General features: G+C 39.2%; 1 protein-coding gene across 3 annotated transcripts in view; it reads right to left on the bottom strand.

The window, feature by feature from the left end:
- Nucleotides 1-9140, bottom strand: part of SLIT3 (slit guidance ligand 3) — a 433663-nt gene extending 424523 nt beyond the window's left edge. Inside the window, exons 1-2 of one of the 3 annotated variants that reach the window (XM_072348011.1) lie at nucleotides 9037-9140; nucleotides 8441-8690 (exon numbers count right to left, since the gene is read on the bottom strand). In XM_072348011.1, the coding sequence (XP_072204112.1) occupies nucleotides 8441-8622 (182 nt within the window). In that variant the 5' untranslated portion in view covers nucleotides 8623-8690; nucleotides 9037-9140. Of the gene's footprint in view, nucleotides 1-8440 lie in introns of all 3 variants that reach the window. The other 2 variants (XM_072348010.1, XM_072348012.1) reach the window with 2 other exon arrangements.
- Between the last annotated feature and the right edge of the window lie 15675 nt (nucleotides 9141-24815).

The following is a 24815-nucleotide window of genomic DNA, read 5'->3' as shown; positions in this document are numbered from 1 at the left end:
CTTTTCACCAATATTCCACTACACTGTGTTGCTGTGCAACAGATGGCAGTCGATGAGCAGTCTGACAAAATGGCATCTGACACAGAAGTGCTTATGAAGCAAAGGCACGGGATTGAATTTCTCCCTTTGGAAAAAATGGTACCCACTGACATTCATTGACACTTGCTGAACATTTACAGAGATCAAACAGTGGATATGAGCACAGTGAGGTGGTGGACCGTGCGCCACACCAGTGGCAAAAATGATGTGAAAGACATACCAGATGGCCATGCACAGCTGTCACACCACTAAGAGTGCCTTCGCCAGCTCACTCACATGAATAGGTGGATTACAGCCAGGGAACTGTGTAAGGAGCTGAACATCAGCTTCAATGCCTTAGAAACGCTAGTGGCAACACTGAGTATCACAGCGTTTGTACCAGGCATTCACACACAAATGGAATAAAAACCATTTACAAGCTTGTCAGTACCTATTAACCCCATATGAGCCTGAAGGTGACTGCTTTTATGTCATTATCAGTGATGTGATGGTGTGACAAATAAAAGCCAGAGTCAAAATGGCAGTCTGTGGAAGGGAGAAGCATGAACTCCCCACCAAAGAAAATGTTTCAGACACAACTACCATCAGGCACAGTGATCATCAGGACAAGGGGAAATGGATTTTAGTTGAAAGAGGGTAGATTTAGGTTGGATGTTAGGGGGAAGTTCTTTACCAGGAGAGTGGTGAGGTTATGGAACAGGCTGCCCAGGGAGGTTGTGGATGCCCCATCCTTGGAGGTGTTCAAGGCCAGGCTGGATGGGGCCTGATCTAGTAAATGTGGAAGTTTGGTGGCCCTGCCAGGCAGTGGGGTTGGAATTTCATGATCCCTGAGGTCCCTTCCAACCTGGGTCATTCTGTGATTCTGTGATGCGCACCAACTTCTGGGACAGGAAAGGGGATCCTGTTGGATTTCCTTTAATCTGAACAAACTATCAAATCTGACAGCTGCATCACAACACTAAGCTGAAAGCTCAAGTCAGGTCAGAGAAGATAACAATTTTTCTCTTGGAACATTATAATGCCAAGTCCCATCCCAATTTGAAGACCACAGCATCATACCAATCTTGAAACAGTGGGGCACCTCCACTGGTGCAGATTTTTATGAGTAGGGAATGCAGGCTCTTGTTCATCACTGATGAAAACTCGTAGCTAATGGTGGTGACTATGTTGGAAAACAGTGCTTTGTAGCTGAGAATCTGCTCTATCAAATAGTGTTATTATGCTTTTTGTCCATGTAAATAAACAGAAGGCATTACTTTTGGAACAATGTACATATTTAGTCCCATTACAAAAGAACATCAGTTGTTTACAAGGCCATTTTTCAGTGGAAGAGCTCTTCCCATTCCTGTGAGCCATTCGGTATCTTAAAAGACACATCTGACTGAACAACACTGAAAGGAGAGCTGAAGATTAAATATATGGGTCTCTGGAGAAAATATTTAAAAAAAAAAAAAAAATCAAAACAAAACTGCTTGGTCCATGTTGCAATCAGAGTATTACAAGAATCCAACCAGAATATTACAAGAACCCATCTCTTTCTTAAGAATTACTTAAAAAAATAAACCAATAGAAGTCAAATTTATACAACCAGATATTGGCAAGCAAAACCTGTTATTGAACCTGGAAGGAATGGGAATTATAACAACAGCTTCTAAGCCTAAATCCATATCAAATTATAATAATGTAGCTGAACCAACAACAATGAATAGAAGGTTCCTACCATCTGAGGAGCAAAAAGGAGGCAAGCCACGTGCCACAAATTTATCTCAAAGAATTTATTAGAGGATGGTGTGCAGAATTTACCCCTACCATGGTAACATTTTCTGTACAAGACTGGTTATTAATCTACACATCCCTGTAATGTGAATGCATGGATATAATCACAAGAGGAATTGTCATATTACTTCTAGTCATTCTACCATTTTCTTCATACAGTTTTACCATTTGAAGTTAACGTTAGTAATTCCCCTCACTTAACTTGACTTCTTTCCTCATCTGAATGCTAGAAACTTGCCTTGTTTCAACTTGATGACAAAACATAGCTTTGTCTTGCAGGGCTGGAAATTAAGATGAAGAAGGAAAAGAGAGCTCCCCGTTAGGGAGTCATCTGACAAGAAGACAGAAGATGTACGTGTTGGCTCCTGCAGCTGTCATCTTCACAACAAAAGCAGGAAGCTGACTCTACTTAAAGTTAATACATGTCCTGCTAGTGCTGGAGAAGCAGACTCACACATAGGAAGACTTTTTCCCCAGCTACTGAAAGGCATTCAACACTGTGCTACCAAAATTCTTTACATGACCCATATCTGTAATTGAAGAGAGCAAAGAAAAAAGGACTAAGGAGTACTAGATTACTTAGGAAGAACGCTCTACAGTCTCTGCCAAAGATTAACACAACACGTGAGATGATTCGGTAGTTGTAGTATCAGGTGACACAGTTATGTTTACGTCCAGCAGTTAACCTCAGAACTTTCTGAGTTCGTAAAGAAGAATCAGCCATTTCATCATGAATTTGTTATTATGTAACATCTTATGAGCCTGCAGGCACTTCTGAAGATAGGAGGCTGCACAACTGGCAGCTGACATTCATTCCAAACTGAATTTAGTTCAGTCACTTCAAAGATTTGGCTATTGTGTTGTCAGTTCAAATTCTGAGAAGGAAGTAAAGAAGAAAACAATAAGTGGAAAAAGGAAATGAGAATTTATTGAAGGGGAAATTTGTTTTGCAGATTTAAAAAATAAATACACAAATGAAATTGTTTGGTTTGCTTGAAATATTACTTGAATGATCTCTACAGTCCTCAGTCACATGTCAAAGAAAGCTCCATTCAGGTTCGGTCCTCAGGAAAATACCTTGAAAATCACACAACTCCAGTGAGCACATGAGAAATACAAACAGCGGCACAGATGTGAATAGGAAAGGATGCTGACACAAACTCGGAGTAGAACTGTTTTCCATTCATCCCTAGTGGATAAAGTGTAAGTTAACAGAAATGCAATATTCAAGTGATAGCTTTCATTCTCCATAGCTATGAAGGTCAAATGACTTCACGGCAATCAACTTACAAGTCACAAACAGTGTACAGCACAGGGACTTCTATACAGATAACTGTAAAAATAAGAGTATTAGGATTTACTTATCTTCAGTGTAATTACCCATATAGATATGGGAGCTACACTGACTTTGGCACACACTTTACTGACAAATACATAAATTCCTGAAAAAAGCAACATACATTGCCTGTACTTTAGGACCACGTAAAAATAAGACAGCTATTCATTTAAGGAGAAATTCTCCATTCATTTAATTCTTTTGTGCAAATCAATACTTCACAACAAAAGTAAGAGCATAAGAAAGCAAGTAGCTTCATTTATTAGAAGAATACACAAGTAATCCAATCCTCTCCAAGTTCAGAATCCTAACCAAATTTGTACAACCCACAGACAACATGATGATGGCCTTTATTCCATTATTTGCTTATGTAGCTACCAGAATTATAGCAGCTACTTTCATCCTCCTTCCTGTTTTCTTCACTTCAAGACAATATAACAAATTTAACAGTGCAAGACTCTGATCCAGTATAGCTGGCCACATTCAGTCAAATGCAGTGTGAAGTTATTAAAGGGAAATTAGCCAAATTAAAAATTGGCAACTCAGTCAAGTTACCCCAGGATCAGTATCTTTGATCAGTACCTTTTCCCTCTTCTAAGCCAAAGTCATATATGTTTATTTATTTATTGCTACACTATCTAGAGAGAAAGAAAGGCTTCATGCAAAGTTTTTGAGACAAACACTTCAGAAGCAAGTGGTAATTCTTGGTGGGAAAAATCCTAAAAAACACAATATAAACGTAAGACTCAATATTATTTGTATGTGTTTAACATTGTGTTCTGCAATAATTTGACAGCATTCAAGACAGTAGTCAAGATTTAACTCAGATAAAATTAAGGAAGTTGTAGACATTATAAACCAAGGCAACTTCAGCAGCCTAGGCCAAAAACACCATAATAATATATTTGTATAACAAACCCCAGACCACATGAAAACTCTATAGCAAGCAGATGACTAAGCTTCTAAATTGCACATAAATGTGGACATGCTCAATTTAGCTACTCAAGCAAAGCACAGAACTGATTAGTCCTGCAAGCTCTAGCAATTTAGAAAGGTAAAGAATCCCTCAGATTAAAAGACAACAAAATTAAAAACTGATGCAAGAGCTATATATTAAACCAGATTATAAACCATCAAGTATAAATTGATCAACAAATCAACATGGCTAAATTCCTGAATTCTGACATACAGACAGACGCAATGTGCAGATAACAGGGAGAGAACAACACATTAATCACAGGAAGGATACAAAGGCATAACTTCCATACTGAAACAGAGAGTATACACTGACGCATAAGACAGTAGTTTCTGTGCATCACTTGTTCCTTTCAGAGCTGAAGAATACAGTAACCATCACTGAGGCAGCTCTCCTCTCATGAGTTCTGGGCTATCCTGGGGATTCCTTCTCTAGCACAAATGTAGATGTGGTTCATTCTTTGGAAATGTAAAGTGTTTGTTTCACTGCCTCCAGACAGAATATTCCTGAACCAGTAATACACAAATATTTCTCTCTCTTTTTAGCTCTTCACAAGAACCAACTTAGCAAAAACTTCAACCTACACCAGACAATTAGAAGGCTACCATAGAACATAATAACAAGGTAAAATGCAGCAGAAACCTAACACTACTTGCTATAATTGTAAAGCTGCCATTAAAGACGAAAATGTATAAGGAAAATTTTAGGCTACTCATATCGCCATTTCCATGATTATTGGTTAATCTGTGAATTGCCCTGAAGACAGAAATCACAGCTACAACTGTTAATAAAAATTGTATCTTCAAAGCACTAAAAAGAAAATAATACTAGAAAAAGCATGTGTCATGTTTACTATGAAAAATGAATAATAAAAGCTCTAGTGATGTCTGTCTGTTTCTTGTAATATCAGAAGATGTTTAATAGAATCACAGCATCACCAAGGTTGGAAAAGACCTAAAAGATCATCCAGTCCAACCATTCACCCATTACCAATAGCTCCCACTAAACCACGTCCCTCAACGCAACATCCAGTCATTCCTTGAACACCCCTGGGGTCGGTGACTCCACCACCTCCCTGAGCAGCCCATTCCAGTGCCTGACCACCCTTTCTGAGAAATAGTATTTCCTAATGTCCAGCCTGAATCTCCCCTGCTGCAGCTTGAAACTATTCCCTCTAGTCCTGTCACTAAGGACACGAGAGAAGAGGCCGACCTGCAGCTCACTACAACCTCCCTTCAGGAAGTTATAGAGAGCAACAAGGTCTCCCCTGAGCCTCCTCTTCTCCAGGCTGAACATTCCCACCTCCTTCAGCCTCTCCTAGTATGGCCTGTGCTCCAGACCCCTCACCAGCTTTGTTGCCCTCCCTTGAACACGTTCTAGGGCCTCAATGTCTTTCTTGCAGTGAGGGACCCAAAACTGGACACAGTACTCAAGATGTAGCCTCACCAGTGCCGAGTACAGGGGGACAATTGCCTCTGTGCTCCTGCTGACAGCACTGTTTCTGATGCAAGCCAGGATGCCCTTGGCCTTCTTGGCCACCTGGGCACACTGTCGGCACATGTTCAGCCGAGCATCAATCAGTACCCCCAGGTCCATTTCCTCTACACAGTCTTCCAGCCACTCCGCCCCAAGCCTGTAGTGTCACCTGGGGTTGTTGTAGCCAAAGTTTACTAGTTTATTTAATAGGACTTCTCAACAAGAGATGTTTTCCCTCTAAAGATTTTTATCATCTTTTCTTAGTGTTACATTTGCAGTTTTCCTTGGGTTTCATATTAATGCAAATTCTTATAAAATTTAGCTTGGCTCCTGCAGCCAAAACATTCCGTAACATTGGTACAAATATAACTCTCTACAAGCTTAGTGACAAAATAATGTAAGTGATGCTCTTAGATCTCTCATTAATTAATGCAAAAAGTTTCCAACTGAAACCAGCCTGTAGATTTTTTTTAGCTCAAAAGAGTGCAGAAGGAAGATGACATTTTCATACACTGACTACAAAACTGCTGTGAAAATAACACAGGGAAGCTTTTTGATGACCACACGCTGGGCACATAAACATTTTTCCAAGATAAAAAGTACCTGTCTCTATTTACCTCAAAATAACAAAAAGTGATTACAAGTTGAACAAACCAGTTAAAGACTAAACATCAACCCACTGTTACATCACAGGTGCAGAACGTCATGGTCTGTGAAGAGAAGGAGGCCCTGTGATACGTCCAGTGGTTGACTGACATTTCACCTAAGAGGAAGGGAATAAGGTCTTTCCCTTTACTGATCCAATTAGAAAATTCAAGTTAGTTCAATGACTAGAAATCTAGATTTAAAATAACAGTGAGACGCTCATGGCAGACTGAGAGAATAAACAGTGAAGAAGTACATAAACTATAGAATGCCTTATTACGGGACCCTCTGTGTTGTTTTCACCACGTTTGTCATCAAATGCTCCACTAACACACTATTTTCAAAGCAAACTAAAAAGCTGTAACACAGCTATTGTGCATATTCATCAGTAGAACATCTCTGAGGTTAAAGATTCAAACTGAGTATTGTGAAATATCTACCATTGTTCACCATGCAGCCATTAATCTAAATCTTAAATCAGTAAGCAGCACCAAAAATTATCAGAACTAAGAATGCAGTGATTATGTGCACTTTCATTCTTTTTACAGCTTAACAAGCTTTAAGCTTTAAAGCTTTAAAGCTTGTTAGGTGGCGAGCTATCCATGCATTTGTGAATCATTTTAACCTGAAATCTAAACGTTTTGTTCCAGCCCTTAACTCTTAAACTGAGTTTAAGAGATGAAGGACACAAATATTTGTGTTATCACACAGCTACACCTACCCTTGCTGGCTCACTATCCTACCAGGTTGGGTGGGGTGTTTTTCAGTTGGCTTGAGAGTTTTGTTTGTTTATCCGTGCCCCGACTGCCAGGTTGCCAGTTTTAGAAAGTGCATCGTTTCATGCACAGAAGTAAAGCTTTCGGTAACAGACATCTGAAAACTATTGTTCAAGCAGCTGGGGTTAAAAAGAAGGCTGATACAGCTACAGAACATTAAAGATGGTGGAATAGTCTAGTAAAAGGTCTCCCAGCACTATAAAACGAATTTAGAAACATTTAAGGATGTTATAAAATTTCATTCTGGGACAGAACTTAGCTTTTAAAAGGCCTCTATACGTTTAAGCTTGGTTTCCTTAGTAACCTCATTTAGCTTTCTTAGGGAAAAACTGCTTGAGAGTTTGAAGTTTCCCCAAACTCTGTGATCCATAAGGAAATAAAACAGGAAGTCAAGCCATTGAATCCACAGTTTTTGCCAATGAGTTTAAACACTTCAAGTTGTCAGTTAATCCACATAAGACACAACTAATTGCACTTGTCCTAGAGTAATCAGAGGAACGCAGCACAGAGCCGTGCAGAAGCTCTGTTTAACATTCTATTCTGGACATCTTCTGGACATCTAGCATTGGGTATTCTCAGAAGTAAGCCATGTGCTATGCATTAGGCAGCATCAAGAGCTGCTGTCCTCTGCCCCAAGTCAGTGTCAAAACCGTAACAGAGGTCTGCAGTTAGCTTTCAGCTTTCCCCTTAGGAACTTGCTAAGTAAAAAGAGTCAACTAAAATAAATTCTTAAGTTATAATACAGAAGATGTACTCCATACATAACATTCCCCTGTACTGTGAGTGGAAGGATCTCACAGTATTACACTATCATAAACCCTAGAGCAGATTAAAAACTAAATAACAAGTTTCCCTCCCTATAACACAAGTTTAAGGCAAAAGTTAAAGAGCATTTTAATGTGACTTCTTATCCATTTGCATTATTTTATGTCACTAGTCGCTTTTTCCACAGCGATGAAGTCACCACGCTGGGAAAACTAAGCAAGGAGAAACTGCTACCAGCCACCAGGTGAAAATTCCCTGGTTTCCAATTGTGTTTTAAATTGGTGATTGCATCAACAATGATTTATTTCCTTGGAACATTCCATATAGAATTATAAGCAAGTTAAAAGCAAGTCAGTACAAAACCAAATCAGAAAGACCCCCATCTGCTAGTATGGTCTGGAAAACACCATGCAGCTGCAAACATGCTTATTATTTTACATTTTTGTTTGTTTGTTTTGTTTTTTTAAAGAGCAGCGGCAGGATACCTGTAACTTCTGAAAAGCTCCTCCCCTTCCCTCCTGAAAACATTAATTCGTGTTTCATTACTTAAGCTGCTGTAACTATGTACTCCACACTGATAGGCAGGTGTTGAGAAATTCATGCCAGATGTTTCTATAAGTACTTGAGGAGCCTTTAACATTTACTACTTACAGTCTCTCAGCATTCCTGGGAATATCCCTCGGTACAGTTTTGAGTCCTAGTCCATGACAGTCCACGTTGGAAGCAATGCACGTACATTTATGCGGGCATCCTCCAACAGGCATCCAACTCATGGAGCTCCAAAAGCCCAAGAGCATTCCAAGGCACAGAAACGCACTTCTTCTACTAGACATGATTTCTTGATCACTCCAGCGGGTATAAAAGTGTGCGTGAGCAGCCAGCCCTTCAAGATGAAATGCCTCTACGAAGAAAGAAAAAAATAAAAAAAAAATAAAAATAAAAAATAAGAGGCTCTTAGAACAGCCCAAGGGAACCCACCACTGCCATCATCGCCGGAGCACCAGCAAACCTTCAAAGGCGTCTGAAAGGGTTACGTTAGGTAGAAGAAGGTGGGGGATTGCCTTTCAGGCTCAGGTTTCCTTCTGTTATCTACGAGCGGTACCAGAAGGCAGATAGTTTAACAGAGCTCGAGCCAGATGCGTCTTCAGATGAAAGAGAAACGGGGAGCGAAGATAAATACACACAAAACATCCATCAGAAGCGGCGGCAATCTCCCAAGCAGCCTCCTCCGCTCTGCATCGCCCCACCTGGGCCGGGCAGGTGACCCGCGGAGGCGCCGGGCGGCAACTCAAAGCTCCGCGAGCTCCTCAGGCGCTGCCCGCCTCCCGGCTGCTACCGCCGTGGGCCGGCACCCGCGCGCTGACGGCCGGCAAAGCCGGGACCGGGATGCGGCGAGTGGCGGACGAGTGGCGGCGGCGCTCCCACCCGCGGCGCTGCCGCGCCCGCCCGCCGCTCTCCATTCACTGGGCATGGCAGCCGGGCGAGCGCCCGCGGCACGGTGCCACCCCTCCCCCCTCCCAAAATATCAGCCGCCGCGCCCATTGGCTGTGCGGCGTCTGACGTCACCCAAACGCCGAACTTTTGGAGCGGAGGGAGGGCGAAAGTTTGGGGCCGCTCCGGCCGCGCGGCGCGGAGCTGAGAGCGTTCGGGGGACCCCCGGCTCCATCTCCGCCCCGGGACGCGGCTCTCAGCTCCCCCCGCCCGTTCGGGCTTCGGAGAATAACGCGCGGGCTACGGCACGAACAACCTGGCTCCTGCCGAAGCGGTCTCGAGTTTCCCTCCGGGGGGAACCGGCCGCCTTTTGTTCGGGCTGTGCGCACTCCCCGAGTACCCTCTGGCGGTGGGAAGCGGCCCGGCCCCGCTCACCCCGAGCTGCCCCCTCTCGGGAGTGCCCGTGCGCCGCGGGCTACGAATTAACCGAGAGGGCGGACGGCGGGGCAGTCTGCTGTAAATCGGAGGAAGCGGAATGCATCCACGTGACAGCTGTGTGCTGGTCTGATGGTGGCTGCAGCTCCGAACTCTCTAGCTGAAGTTTATTAAAACAACGTGCCTAACATGGGACCCTTCGGAAATCTTTAAATATTTAAATATGACTTGGAAAGGGAGAGGCCTGAGGGAGACACAGGTAGAGCATCTTTCTACGTTTAAGCCAAGTCAAAAGAATTAATTAAGATGAAGAACAAAGCTAGTATACACATGATGCAAAAGACTGTTTCATAATACTCAGTCCCTTATTTGTCACACCTGCAGATCACACAGACACACTGATGCACAACACATTGTTCATTGAGCTGATGCACACAGGAAGCCTGTTCTGTGCCTACATCACAAAGTCTTGGTCCATGAGCACAGGCTCAAGATTCTGGTCCTCTGTGTAGGGAAATGTTTTCCCTCCACCTGCCCAACAAGGAGCCTGACGAGCACTGCCCTGAAACTGCCAGATGCCGTCAACAAAGACTGGACAATGCTACGTTACACTGGGACTGTGTTCCCTGCTTTATGCTCAAAACGTGTTTTTCTACAAACATAAAATTAAGTGAAAGAGCTTCCAGGAAAAAAACAAAAGCCCCAAACATGAAGATATTCACCATAAGACATGGATTCCAACATGCACACCTAAACTATTTGTTGGATTCTGGCTACATTTGCCTCACTGGGAATTCTGACATATATAACTACGTGAGGTGTTCCTGCTCACCTCGATGGCCACCCTTAACTCTACAGCCAGCAGGGCAGCTACTTGTCTACTGCCCTCTCCAGCAAAGAAACATGTGACACTATAGAGCATATCCCAGTGAAGACCAAGTGTAAGACCCGTGTAAGATCACAGATTAACTTTCACCTCTCTTTTTCTGGTCTTTGACAAAGCAAAACAAGAAATAAAGTGTTTTTCTCATTTTTTAGCAAATTATTTGGTTATTGTTGGCTCCCCTCCCCCCCTCCTCCCCCCTTTACAAAACCCATTTTGATCAAGGCTTACACCTGAACTGCTTCCATGACTAGACTCAAAACTCATTCAAGCAGGCCTTATATAGCAGTGCCCAACAGGAGAAGGCTCAGTGACAAGTCACACAAAGTTTGAAAATGTACAGAGAGACTCAGCTGTCACCCCTTTAAGTGGCTGCTTTATGCCACTTCAGAAAAGATTAGAAAATGGTGTTCTCCCACCTCTCTCAGATCTGCAAGTAGAAAGGGTTTAGGAAGGTGTATGTAACTTCATCTGGATTCCTAAATAAACCTTCACTTTCCTGGAGCAGAGTCAATGAAGATGGACTCTAACCTCCTATATTAACAGAGCAATTGAAGAGCAAAACCTAGCAAACCCCGCTGCAGCATATACCCGGGGGAGCAACGATAACTGTAGGAGCTGGAACCACACCCGTCCCCTTTACCCTCTTGAGAGGGCAAAAGCACAGCCAGCTCCAGGCATGTCACCGACACTCATCGCTATCTATTCTGAGGCAAGCGCCCTCCATCAAGCATTAGTTCAAGAGATCAGCTCTTGAATACAGAACAGCTGGTTCGGCCAGATGACAGAAATTACACTGCTTAGCAAGACAAAGTACTCTGAAAGCTCTGGTGTCTCCTCCACACAGACTGAAGGTATACATCCTTAGTTCGTTCAAGCAGTGAAAATACTTTTGTTGGAACCTAACTTGCCTTGGCAGCCAAGAAACATCATTCCAAAGAAAGATTTCCTGCTCTGTTTAACTAGCAAACCTCTTCCTAGCTAAGGGCTTATGGAAAGTCATACATCCCTCACTTCAGGATGGACACATGGGAGTTGCTGGATACTAATTATGAATACAACCATAGACAACAGAAGCATGACTGTCCTGTGCAATACTTATTTTTGAAGTTACTCTGATATTCAGCTCTGCAGGACTTCAAATTCTAAGAAACGCTGAAAAACTCCCTGAAATATGTTCTCACTGTCACCCACAGCAATCAGTATTCCATGCTTCACTGTTTCTCTCCCACAGCAAAATCACCCTGAATAGAAAGGTGCACCAGACAACACGGCAGAAAGAAAGCTGAACTGAAAGCCAAGTCTAATCTTCAAATATATTTCATTGTTATAAAATCTGAGGCGTGTTTACATTCCAGTTAGAACAGCACTCAGAGGAGACAGTCACATATTATCAAGTCACACCACAGAGAAGCAGAGTGTTGGCTCTGCTGTTTTCCTCTACTACAGCTTCCTGATCTTGGCAACTGCTACAAGCTGGTAAACCAGTCACTTCATCTCTTAGTGTATGGTTGGCACATGGTACGGCATGCGTTACACAAAAAGGCACAAAAAAATACAGATAACGGAATATCTACTGCATATGGATCTATAAAATGTCTCCTATTTGACCCTGTTTTGTATTTATACTAAGTTAAAAACATTTATCTACAGCTATCTACAGATGGACAGTTTTCATACATGCTTTTTCCCAAGCATCTGAAATGATCATCATTTTCATACATGCAAAACACCTCACAAACAAAGGTTATCCAAGGTGTGCTGCCTACCCAGCAGGAATCTAAATCTTTCCTGCTGCTTCTGCAATATGAAATATAGTCCTTTCTCTTAGAAAATGAGTAGTTTGACATATCTAGAACATCTCTACACCAGTGAGGAAATGGACTATCCGACACATGAAAATAAATAGATTACAAGAAGAAAAAAGAACTAAGCAAGAAAAAAGTTATTTTCTTCTAAGATGGAAGAAGATTTACTGAACAGCTGTTCAGATTACATTCACATTCAAGTGGTGCTGTCACCTCAGCTGCTTCCCTTCAACTTGCCATCCATAACTGAGACTCCATGACTACCCCTCCCCCTCTTGCAAAAGTACCTTTAATGCCATTTACAGGCTAGAGAAAGAGCACTGAGTTCTGGGAACAGTGGAAAGGCATAGTGAACAAAACCAGAAGATTGTGGCAGCTACTTGGAGAGAGGGAAGTAAGAGAAAAATCGCTTCTCTAGGCAATTGTGACGTTTCAATACTCTTCACAATATACACAAGCACTAGAAGTGTTTTAATTTCAAGACATGCTACATAATGTCACCATATTTCTTGTCAGGCATGTCTTGGATAGATATGTAAGTACACACACTGTATAGTAAGTGTGACATGTCTGAGAAACCTGGCATTCACTGCATTTGCTTTGTGCTTGTGGCTTTCACATATGTAGTAAATCTGATGCCTCCCAAACGCTGTTTATTCCATGCACAATAATGCATCTGGCAGCCTGGCAGAACTGTGGCAGGGCCCGTTCCGCTGGCTGAAGTCCTGAAATCTGAAAGTTTATGGGGGAAAAAAAAAGAAAAAAAGACTGGTTTAAGAAATCCAAGCATATATTGCTCTGGTTCAGTCAACGAAAGTCCATCACAAAACCTCATACTGCAGGACTGCTTGTGCAACAGACAAGTCTCTACCATCACCAGAAGTAAACTAGAAGAGAGGAAATTAATTCTTATCACTTCAAAAGAATGGAGGCCTGAATCTTATCATTTAACTGACAGAGCTCCCTGGACAGCTTGAAGAGGAGCTCTTTAGCACATCCACCACTGAGAAGAATACTTTGCCAAGGGATCAAGCTGATGTGTGCATTTTAAAGATGCTAAGTTCAAATTCCACCTAATTTAAAGTCACTGATGCAATCAGTTGGGAAGCAATGACATATACCAAGTTATATAAAGTATCTCAGTACATTGCCTAAAAAGGACATAAAGCTAACACTTGACAACCCTGTCAATGGTAAGGAATTTGAACTTGATTTTTACTAGAAACTAGAAATAGAACATAGGTTTAACATGACTGATGGCAATACTGTGGCTTTTTTTTTTTTCTCTCTGGGAAAATAACATCAAAGTACTCAGTTTTGCTCTCCATATCCAGTGCACAAACTGCGAGACACCTAGATTAAAGGCAAACACAGGACTTCAGTACTGCTACCCTAAACAAACAGAGCCTAAATAGTGTCACGATGCCCTCTTGTGGCTGTTGAGCTCCCGCAGGGTCCTGAGCAGACACTGCAGCCTCGTGGATGTCTCCTACACAAATCTTAAGCCGTAGGCTTCATTGACTACAGCGCATAGCACATTTCAAGAGCTAAAATACTTTTTGAACCTGTGATTTTTAAAAATTCATATGCATAAGATGTCAAAGCTATGGCTAGAAACAATAGCAAGGTGATACTGTCTGGGTTGCAGCTGTTCACCATATCAGTTAATGCCCAATTCAGTACACCTTTCAAAGGAAAAAATAAGCACCAAGTTCTAGATGTTAGCTTTTAGATAGATAACTAGAAAGCAGCGTTTTCTTTGTTGAGAACAGGCTAGGATAAGCAAAGTGTACTTCTACCAGTGCGTTTGGTTTTAAATATCATGTTTGAAGATCGTGCTTGAAAAAGTACTGCCTGCTTTTAATACAGTCAAGCTACCCAAAAATAAAAATAAATAAAAAGCTATCCTGAGGTCTAACACACAGTCTACTGCTTGGTATGAAACAGCAGATCAGTTAAGAATTCTAGCAACTGCAGTTAGCCTTACGTTCCCCTCAAATAGAATAAAAACCTGAAGATTATCAATCTGCCCACCTTTACTCACAAATTCATTCCTATTCTGCTACATGGCAATGAAGAAAATCAGTCCATGCAAGAAAGTTTATGTTGCTGTTTCACCTGGAATACGATCATTCACTGCACAGTGGAGCAGCAAAGAATTAAAAAAACAAAACTCTACCACTAACACTGGGGATCCCATTGATAGTAATGATGCTAAAGACAATAAACAGGAGGGAGACCAGCTTTTTACATGGACAACAGGGAACGGCTTTAAACTCAAAGAAGGGAGATTTGAGTTAGATGTTAGGTGGAAATTTATCTAGAGAGGCACTGGAACAGGCTGCACAAAATGCATGAATGCCTCATCACTAGAAGTTAATACATTGGATGGGGCCCTGGGCAGCCTTATCTAATGGGTGGCCATCCTACCCTACCCAACTAGGTAATCTCCTAGGTCCCTTACAATGTTAGCCATTTTATGATTCTGTGATATTTTGAGACAAAACTATTCTGTAGGAAAAGTCTTTCACCTTCATAACCTAAAAGCAACTTAAAGTCTCCAGGTTTTGACTAGTTCCTAGTGTGGAACACAAAATCAGAAGGATGAGACAATATTCACCCATTACCTGAAATGAGGTGTTTTCAAAACAAAAGTATTTCTTGTGTGAATAAACTAATCTGAAGGACTTTGCAGCAGAGAGAAAACATTCAAAGCTGTTATTAATAACCTTTAGATTTGATATTTTGTTTGAACTTTGTTAACACTTGCATGTAGAATAAGCAGTGTTGTTTCCATAATGCAAACTATTTCATTATCTCAAGTGTAGTTCACATAGCTCAATGAGTCAAAACAGAACTTGTTTTGAAACATAAGTAATTTCTTAGATGTTTTTTCTTCAAAGATGCAGTAAAAGAAATCAAATACCATTCAGCATGTGCTGGCATCACAAGTCACGTCTTCATCTACACATCTCTTATTTACACACCTCTGATGACACAAGTTTTCACTAACATCTCCAAAGCTTAAAAACATTAAATGTAAAGCTTAGGCAGCAAAATCCCCATCATGTCAACACACTAACATAAAATCCTTTTGACTAAAGCGAGGAAATAACTAGTGCTTAAAGTAGGAACAAGGAAACCTGAGTTTTGTTTCTGTGTTACTTATGGGCTCTGACCTTGGCAACTCAGCCTTCCAGTCTCCACTTATTAGTTCATAAAGATCTATAATACACATAAAGGTGTACAGCAATCTCAGCTCTACAAAGAATGTTTCAAGTATTACTTCCAGTCTAAAATGAAATCTGCATTACATATCAAACACTAGAAGTATTTTGAAGTGTTTTGTAAATAGGAAGTATGTTTCATAATATAACTTTCTAGCATCTCTGACATTAGAGCCGTAGAACAGACTAGGTTGGAAGGGACCTTAAAGATTATCATTCCAACCCCTCTGCCATGGGCAGGACTGACTTTTTTTTTTTCTCTTGGATGCCCTTAGTGAGTTTAGTATTTAAAAGGAAAGAAAATAATTTTTAATCTTCTCTAGTTTGCATACTGGAGACATACTTGTATGGTCAATCCATATCAGTATTTATAACAGCAGTCTTCCACATCTATAATACACAGGGAGTATAAAAAGGGATGAGTAAGGGAAATCTCACAGAAGACATCTCAGGTCCACTGAATCCTCTCTATTCACTGAAAAAATTGTCTTTGCTAAAAAATTGCAAAAAGCTCCCCACACTGACAGGACGCAGCAGCATTGCTACTCAAAAGCCAGTTCTGCATATTTGAAAATCAGTTTCCTCTAAGATATTCAAAATAGTACAGTTGGTAATTTGTCATCAGACCTCCAGAGCAGGCTTTAAATGTCTTAATATCTGACTTACTTTCACATTTTGCCAGCTGCAAACTAGATTGAGAAGTTATTGAGAACAATAACTCACAACAGAAGAAAGGACCACAAGGAATTTTTAACATCAATAGCAATTACTGCTTTGAAACAGTCTGTGCAGCTTCTTCAACAGCTTTCTGACAACCGCCTTGAGATGCTAACTTTGAAGAAGTGAAAAACAGCAAGTTCAATTTGATTAAAGAAAAGCTATAACTTTGGTATCTGAAGGTAACTTCTGTGCCACTGAAAACAACACCCAAGTAATTAATGATCTACAATGAACTCATTTTCTATAATGACTGTGTGATCCATTTCTCAACAGGAATAAAAATGTGAAACTCACTACAGAATTTTCAATAATCTTAAGGTCAGCCAGCAGTTTCAGAAATTAATCAGTGTCGTGACAATAATATCTTAAGTTGCATCCGAGAAAAGGAAAATGCTGTAGTTTTTCCTCTTAACTATTTATAATATGTCCAGAAATTCTAAAATAGGTGCTTCATAGTTGACTTCTTCAGTACATGCAACTCACTGTTAAATCTTACTTATCCAAAGTTAACGTTGTAATAGAGGACAAGAAAAGTTACTGAAATTGAAGCTGTAGCAACTGTAAGACTGTTAAACAGGTTTGACAGATAGTATAGCACAGATATTTTCTATGCTAGTGGAAATACTTCATTTTTGCTTGTTTTCATGACAGAGTGCTGTTTTCTTTTATGTACATCATTTTATATTAAGTATTAAGATAAACATGTATAATCTTGAAACTCTGCACACAGTGTTCTTTTTCTGCATGCATGTCATCTAGATAACCCGATTACAATGCAATATAGCTAGCAGAAAAGTTTAAGAATAAATGGAAAATGGCAAAGAGGTATAAGGATAAGAATACCTCACTTGCATTAAAAAAACGTTACTAGCAGAGAGGAGAATGGAGGGTTAAAGAACAATCACTTTTTTAGTTTTCACAAATATGTACAACATAACCTCCAAAACATTCCCATAAGGAAATAATCAAACTGCAATTCACTGCCTGAATAGCTGATTTTTACAAGGAAGAGCACAACCACAGAAAAAGGACAATCTTTTCTGCCGAGATATTATTCCCTATAAGAGAACAAGAGCAAAAAAGCTGCACACACAAGCACATAGTAACTTGATAGAACTGAGTTCAATAGAAACCTACAGAAAATATTATGACAAGTGTCAGACACAAGATGATATCAACAAACCCAGTAAGGCCATATTTCCATACTAAGAAAGGCAAAACAATGGTAGTATCCTGTAATAATAAAAATCTCTTCCACCAAGAAAGGATTCAAATAATTTTTGTCTTCCTTGTACTGCAGAATGTTTTATATTAAAACATACAGTACAGACCCATGACATGTTTGCTTCCAGCTAATACCAGAAAACCCCTATGGCGGCATGCTGAATTTAATGCGGTAGGCACAATGAGTACAGTTGCAACTTTTTCTCCAAATATAATAAATGAGCACAATTAGCAAATTCATTCATGTTCTGAGAACACCTGTCTTAAATGCTCTCCTACAGTGCAACTTGGAACTGCATTTAGAAGTATCACCTTTATTTTGGATCAGGCCTTCCTGCTCAGCCAGTTTACAAAGTTTAACCTTATCAAATTTACAAAGTTGGGCCGTGCCCTCCTTTCCTCATCTTTGCTCATGAATTCAATCAAATTGTTGAATTTTAGAAAGCCTTCAAAGCAGCACCATCAGCTCTCTCTCAAGCACAGTTCATGAGGTTCAAGTTGAAGCATAAATCTGAAGTTCTATTTACAGCACAGCTATGTATTCCACCAGAAGCTACTAGCTGAACCATCAGAAATTTTTCTTCACAGAGCCATCAATAACATGTAAAATGCTCTGAATATTCATTGGCACCTGAAAGAACGTGTCTCGCTTTTATTAGGAAAAAAAACTTAATATCAAAAGAGTGGTCAAGGGTTGAGCTGTTTTGTTTTTGCTTTGTTACCCCACTACCTAGCATTCAAATTTGTAGAATGAGTTTATACTATGCAAGTAGAAGAAAAACTTGCAGCCTTGCCAAACCCACGAGGGGCTCTTTTAGTTCAATAATGTATGAGTTTTGTGCACTTCTCCAGAAAATAACTTTTTGTGTTCAACACTTTATGGCAACTTGTCACCTTTTTATGAGACAATATTATTGCCATTAAAATAGCCAGTGTTAGGAAGAACATCAGTTCTAGTTTTGACTTAGATCAAAGCTACTAGATGGAGCTGCAGAAGTCCTGCTGCTCTCAGTTGTGCTGCTATACAGGAATTTTTGTTCTGAGTTTGGCTACCAGAAACTGGAACTGCTAAATCACAGTTATATTCCAGAATGTGGCCAACAGCTAGATACAAAGAAAAAAAAAAAAAAAAACAAAAAAAAACAAAACACAATTCTGTCAGTACTACACTTCATTCACTACCTGACTTAACATTTTTTCCCTCCTTTTCTCTAATTTCAGATGTGATTTTCTTTCCTAGTCATAAATGAATATTTGGCACAATCAAAACAAGACTTGCAATTCTGATGAGACTTAACAACATACACGAAATCCAAAACAATTGTTACTGACAACCCACAGGCGTATCAGAAAGACAAGACTGGGAAGCATTCCAGGAACATCCCCATGAAGGAGACAGAAAATATACATTGTCAGGAAGAAGAGGGTACACACATTTGCTACAGAAAGGACAAACTTGTCAGAATATTTTGACTTCCCTTTTGAAGTCAGTTATTAAGCCACTAAGGTAACAGACTTCATCCCCTAAAACAGCTCATTCAAAACCAGCCATCCTGAAACATGTTTAAATAGAAACTGTGTTTGCATCATCTTAGGTTTTGTTATTAAAAAGAGCTGAGGGATGGGAAACATTTCTTATCTTGCATATGTCTCAGTCTTAAACTACTTCTATAATCACACTAAGTCAAAACAATTATCTGAAAGGCTATGCAACATACACTTAAGCGACAATCCATAATTCTCATCCTGAAGAGAAAAAAAAACCCACACTGTTCTCATGCTTTCTTGTTAATGCATAAGATTTCTTGTGTTACTGAAAAAATACCAGATCATTTGCTACCACCACCATTGGAGCACTCTTAACATATGGTTGTATTAGATAGTCATTAAGAATGTATCTCTTCTTGCATCAGCTAATACTTTGTGTGCTTAATAATAGTTTTACTCTTGTCATATTCATAGAGCGAGATACACTGTTTAAGGAAACACATATATGTGAACAGAGAAGTACATCTGTAGAATGCCTTTATATTTTCAGAGCTTTAATACACTAAAATTTAATCTTCAAATTAAAATTAGTGAGATTACTATAGACTGCACGTTGCTTACAGCTTCAGTAATTCCTTGCCACACTGCCGGGTGTGTAACAACCTTAATAAACCTCCAGTGTTTTAAGATTTCAATACATTCCAGCTAGTTAGCAGGGAAAGTGGCTGCTTCTTTCAGAATGTCTAGTCGTAACTAAATAAGTGATAAATGATGGGTATTATCAATAAGATTTATACAATGTACCGATAAAGAGAAATTATCCCAAAACGTTGTAAAGGAAAGCGACAGCAAGAGCTATTGCTCCAAGATTGTGAGTACTCATTCAGTTCTTCCTAGTAACATAATTAATAACTGCCTATTCTATCTGCAAGAAATGCCAGAAAAATATACCTGTAATGAAAATAACGAGAGACAAAAGCTCCAAAAATTCCAGGCCTAAATTTCCAGAAATGCAGAAATCAGGGAATATAGCAGCTGCTGACAGTGATACAGGACATGAAAAGTGGGTGCTGATTTGTTCTGCATATTAAGAATATATAAATATATATAAAATACATATATTTAAGATTCTTATATATTTATGTTTGTACCTAATTCAAACACCTGACGAACTGCTTCATAATTAGGTCTCCTTTTTGGGCTTTTGTGCTTCTGGTACTCTCACCTTTATAGCAAGAAATGAAATTTGACTTCTTCCCTGAAGAATCCAAATTTGTTGTTAGCAAAATATATCTTCTGCATGCAAGTTGGTTGCTGACTGGCACAGCCATTTCAGAGGCATCTTTCCATTTATTACTTGACTCAGACTTTCTTCTCTCTTTGGGCTAAGCCTGTACAGCTTAGAAGATCCCAGAGGGAAAAACTGCTTCACATCAGCAGGTCTGCAAATAGCTTCATGGACTGGCTAACATCCCACAGTCACAATTAGCTTGTAAGATGTGTCCCATATTAGAAGCAATGGTTGTATAGATGTTGCATTTAAATCTCAGCCTAGCACTTCACACCAGTTAATACTGACATGGAGAAGTGGCCACTGCCTGTGTCCATTACAGTTGAAACATAACTACATCTGAATTTCCCCAAAAGGAATTCCAATAGAAATTTAATTTAATTCCCTACAGCTGAAGCCTTACTGCCATGGAATGATCATGACTCTTGAATGCTACTAAAATAGAGACTGAGATATACCTGAGAGATTACTATTTAGATTTGCTCCTACACTTTGTCATCAACCACCATAGTTCGATTGCAGGGGCTGCATTTTGGTCACACATCACGCAGTGTCAGTGAAAACTGGAGCACCTTCCTTAACAAGGAATACTCTAACACAGTTTTTACAAGGCATGGTAGCACGTTGGGTTTAGCTCATCATTACTGATGCAGGCATTAACCGCATTCACTTTTGCAGTGTGATAGTTTCTTTTTGTAGTTTTTGTACTGTTGTTTCTCATTTACAGTTAAATGGAAATGGTCGTTACATTCTTTCATAAACAGGAAATAACTTTGAGATACCTAGCATTCTTGTCACCTTCAGTGATAAGGGGAAGTAGTGAACTCTGTGGATCATTACATTCCTTTAATTACTGGCAAGCTTGTTACTGGTACATCTTGGTTAAAGAAACATATATATATTTAAATTGTCTTGTTTCTTTTAAATTCCCTTTCCTTTCTGAGGAGCTCCCAGAAGAGCCAGCTGGCATTCACAAACTCTCGCTAGTTGTTTCAAGACAAATGTTTACTTCCTTTATGGAGTGCTAAAGTAGAAGATCAGTGACAGTTTAATATCATGACCAAAAGCAATTTCCTATGGAAATCTTAAAAAGCAACCTCAATTAAAACAATTGTGACCCAATTTTGAGGCACAAAATTATCAGGTATAACAAGTGACAAAGTCTAAATTTCAGTTATTTTTGTTTGTTAGCTTCCTAGATTTCACTGAGCAGAAAAATGAAAATTCCTTGTTTGAGAACTGAGCTACCACACCACAGCTAACTAACACCCAGTGTTGACTCAGAGGTCAGCATGGGATCTTCTTGCATTGTTGTGAACAGTCAGTCTAGTTCTCATTCAAACAGACAGAGGGTTTTTGGTTTTTGCAGTAATCACAAAGATCATCTAATGTTGTAAAGACGTATGCTCCCTTATCTACTACTGTAATTGGGAATTTGACAAGAGGCTTTCACTTATTCAGCTCTGAACTCACAAGGTGCTATTCCAAGTCAGATGCAGAAAACTTATATTCTACCGGGATGAAAAAAAAATGACTTTTTTTTTTTTTAGTGTGAAACATTAGCTAACTATAGATTTCTACAAAGGTACACCTAACTTAAATATGCTATCTTTTAACTGACATACACATATATTACAGATCATTTTCCCACTCTTGGAGTCTTTTTTCCAGCAATGAAAACAGAGCAATCCTATGTCCAAAAATAGCAGCCAAACAGTGCAGTTTGGTTTTATATAAATTCCAGGATAATAATTCTACAAAGTCAAGAAAAACAAGAAAGCAGCTCAAAATATTAAATCCTGAAGCTCTTCACATGCTTTTTTTTTTTTTTTTCCCTGTGACTCTTTGACAGTTTAGGTTAACAGTTCCTCAGAAACTTTGATCCCAGGCCAATTGTTTCCTTTGTCCCTGATACATGCCAGCTTGCTGCAGCAACTTCATTTGTCTTCCAACACTTTGTCTTAACTTCCTCAACTACTTAATTTAATACTTGTTTTTGAGATGTACGTGTGCATGCACATACACACACTTGCTGATGCTTTATTAAAAAAATATTTAACCACCTTTTATTCAGTTATTCAATTCTTTCATTCATTTTGAGTTTACAACCTTGTTTTGTTGTCTTGAAAGTTAATTGCTTTTGATTTAGAGTATCATCAGACATTTTTACTGCATGCAGCAACATCATCCTATGGAGTCACAGATTCACTCTGAAATAGTTGAGAGAACTGAAAATATTAAATTATTCGGTTCATTTGTATTAACTTATTGTCACTAACTAAAACTATAACAAAACAGATTAAGGCATTAATGAGCTATTTATTGGTTCACTATTGTGATTTAGGATTTGTGTCAGTTGATAGAACCAAATATAAAAAGATTAACAGATTTTTTCATAGGAAACTTAAGGTATTTATCCATTACTTGTGGTCTCTGCTCAAAGCAGTAATAATGACATCACATATTTATGTGTCAGCTGATCTAAACTCATCAGCAGTTCTTAATTGAATCAGTAGTCAATTCTTTTATAATCCAAGCAGACTCACCAAAATCCTGGGAACTCAAAACCAACAGGATGTTTATGTTTACATTTGTAGGATGTTTTAGATACTTATAATTTAAAAATAAAAATCAATCTGGGAAAGCTTAAGGCTTCAAAATGTATTTGAATTAAAAATCTATTTGATGCCTATCTTGCCAAGTCACCTCGTCAATTTATCCCTTCTTATTCTTTAATCATTATTATTTTTTTATTTATTTTTATTTTTTTGGTGGGGAGGAAAGATATTTTGTCTATTTGCAGAAACACAACTATTGACAAGGTTACTAGCTGTGTCAGTAACCATCAAGGACAGTAACAGATAGATGGCAGCAAAATATTTCAGGGCCAGACACTGATGTATAGAGAAGGTTGACAGCATTTCAAATGTGAACATTAATAGTGAAATAATGAAAGAAAGAACAGTCGTACCGAACTTTAAATGTTGACCAGATACGAGGAGGAAAGCCCATTCTTTACTGTTACTGACAGTGTAGCAATGACTGTTAGAACAGCTATTGTGTTGTGAATAGGAGGCATTACTTCTGGAGCGACCTGCTTAATTCAGCTTAATTAAACAATCTACTACTTGAAATACCAATTTGCCCCTCTTTATAGGACATTTTTATATACTATTAATGTGGTAAATAATGTTAAGTTTATTCTTCATCTTCCCCCAACATCCAGAATTTACCATCAACATAGGAAAAAAAATGGCCAGTATTTGAAGTGGCCAAGTATTTTTTAAGGAAATATTTTGCTTGCATTTCAAGTTCAGGAAAACCTACCTAAACCTTCTGAGATAAAGCTGGAATCAGACCTCCCAAGTGGCACTGTGTACATTTATGCACAAACAAGTCGAATCAAAGCTGAATGAAATAAAGTCCAAAACCACGGCTGTGCCATGTAATTTTTACCCATAGGATCCATGTGTTGCACAAACTAGTTTTGTATTTTCTTGGCGCAGTTTCAAAGCAGTTTTTCATCTCTGGCAGATAGAACAAGTTAGACATGTAGTTTGTTCTTCCTGGAGTCTTACCAAAAATTGAAATTATGGTAGATGAAAAAAACATCTGTTGTCTCTTAAGTGGAGCCTGGTTTAGCCATCAGAAATGGTTGAGCTTTGTTATTTTTTAGTGATGCTTTAGCTTTTATATTTCAACATTCATTACAAAGTCTTAGGTCATCATTTACATCAGCAATAGTTACACTAAAGTCTTTTTTAGAGTTAAGGTACTATGGTTAGGCTGCGGTTGGACTTGATGATCTTTGAGGTCTTTTCCAACCTGAGTAATTCTATGATTCTATTTTAAGAATGGAAGATGGAAAGGCAAACTAGAAAAAAATCTCCACAGAAGATGAAAAAACAGCTCTAGTGCATCATTCACTAGCTGATTATCCATACTGCTTACCAAATCCTCAGTTAAATAATTTGGTAATATTTTGAAATTGCATCTTTATTAGCTTTGTAATCTATTCTACGCTAATAACTATTTTGCAGACACTTTGCTTTGCTAAATGGAATTGATCTGACAGATTTTAAGCACAGTATTTAAATCTTTGTTGTAATGACACAATATCTCATGCAGATACAGAAATCTTAATTGATAGCCACAGCTATCTTAAACAGGAAGCTTCCTTATAAGTGGACATTATCAATAGGATAATCGTTCCAATACGAGACCCATGAAGAAAAGGTTAAGCACCTTTTATCAAGGATTATTTACAAGAAAGGCAAAAGAGAATGCAGTCAAATTACTCACAGTTCTGCAGGTACTGTACAGCTGCTAGGTCATGTCAGGTCAAGATACAAAATCTTATTGTGCAGATAAGCAAAGTTCCCTTCTTGTACATACTATAGCTATTCTGATATGGCAGAATGACACAGTAAACACCAGTCAGATAGAACTGAAAAAAACTGTTAACTACTCAGCAACCCCTGGTTTATGGACTAAGATGCAAGGAAAAAAAGAAGCACAG

This window comes from Excalfactoria chinensis, chromosome 13 (genome assembly GCF_039878825.1).
Source record: "Excalfactoria chinensis isolate bCotChi1 chromosome 13, bCotChi1.hap2, whole genome shotgun sequence".
Classification (NCBI taxonomy): Eukaryota; Metazoa; Chordata; class Aves; order Galliformes; family Phasianidae; genus Excalfactoria; species Excalfactoria chinensis.
The sequence above is the reverse complement of the archived record's forward strand: the minus strand, read 5'-3'. Positions and strand labels throughout refer to the sequence as shown.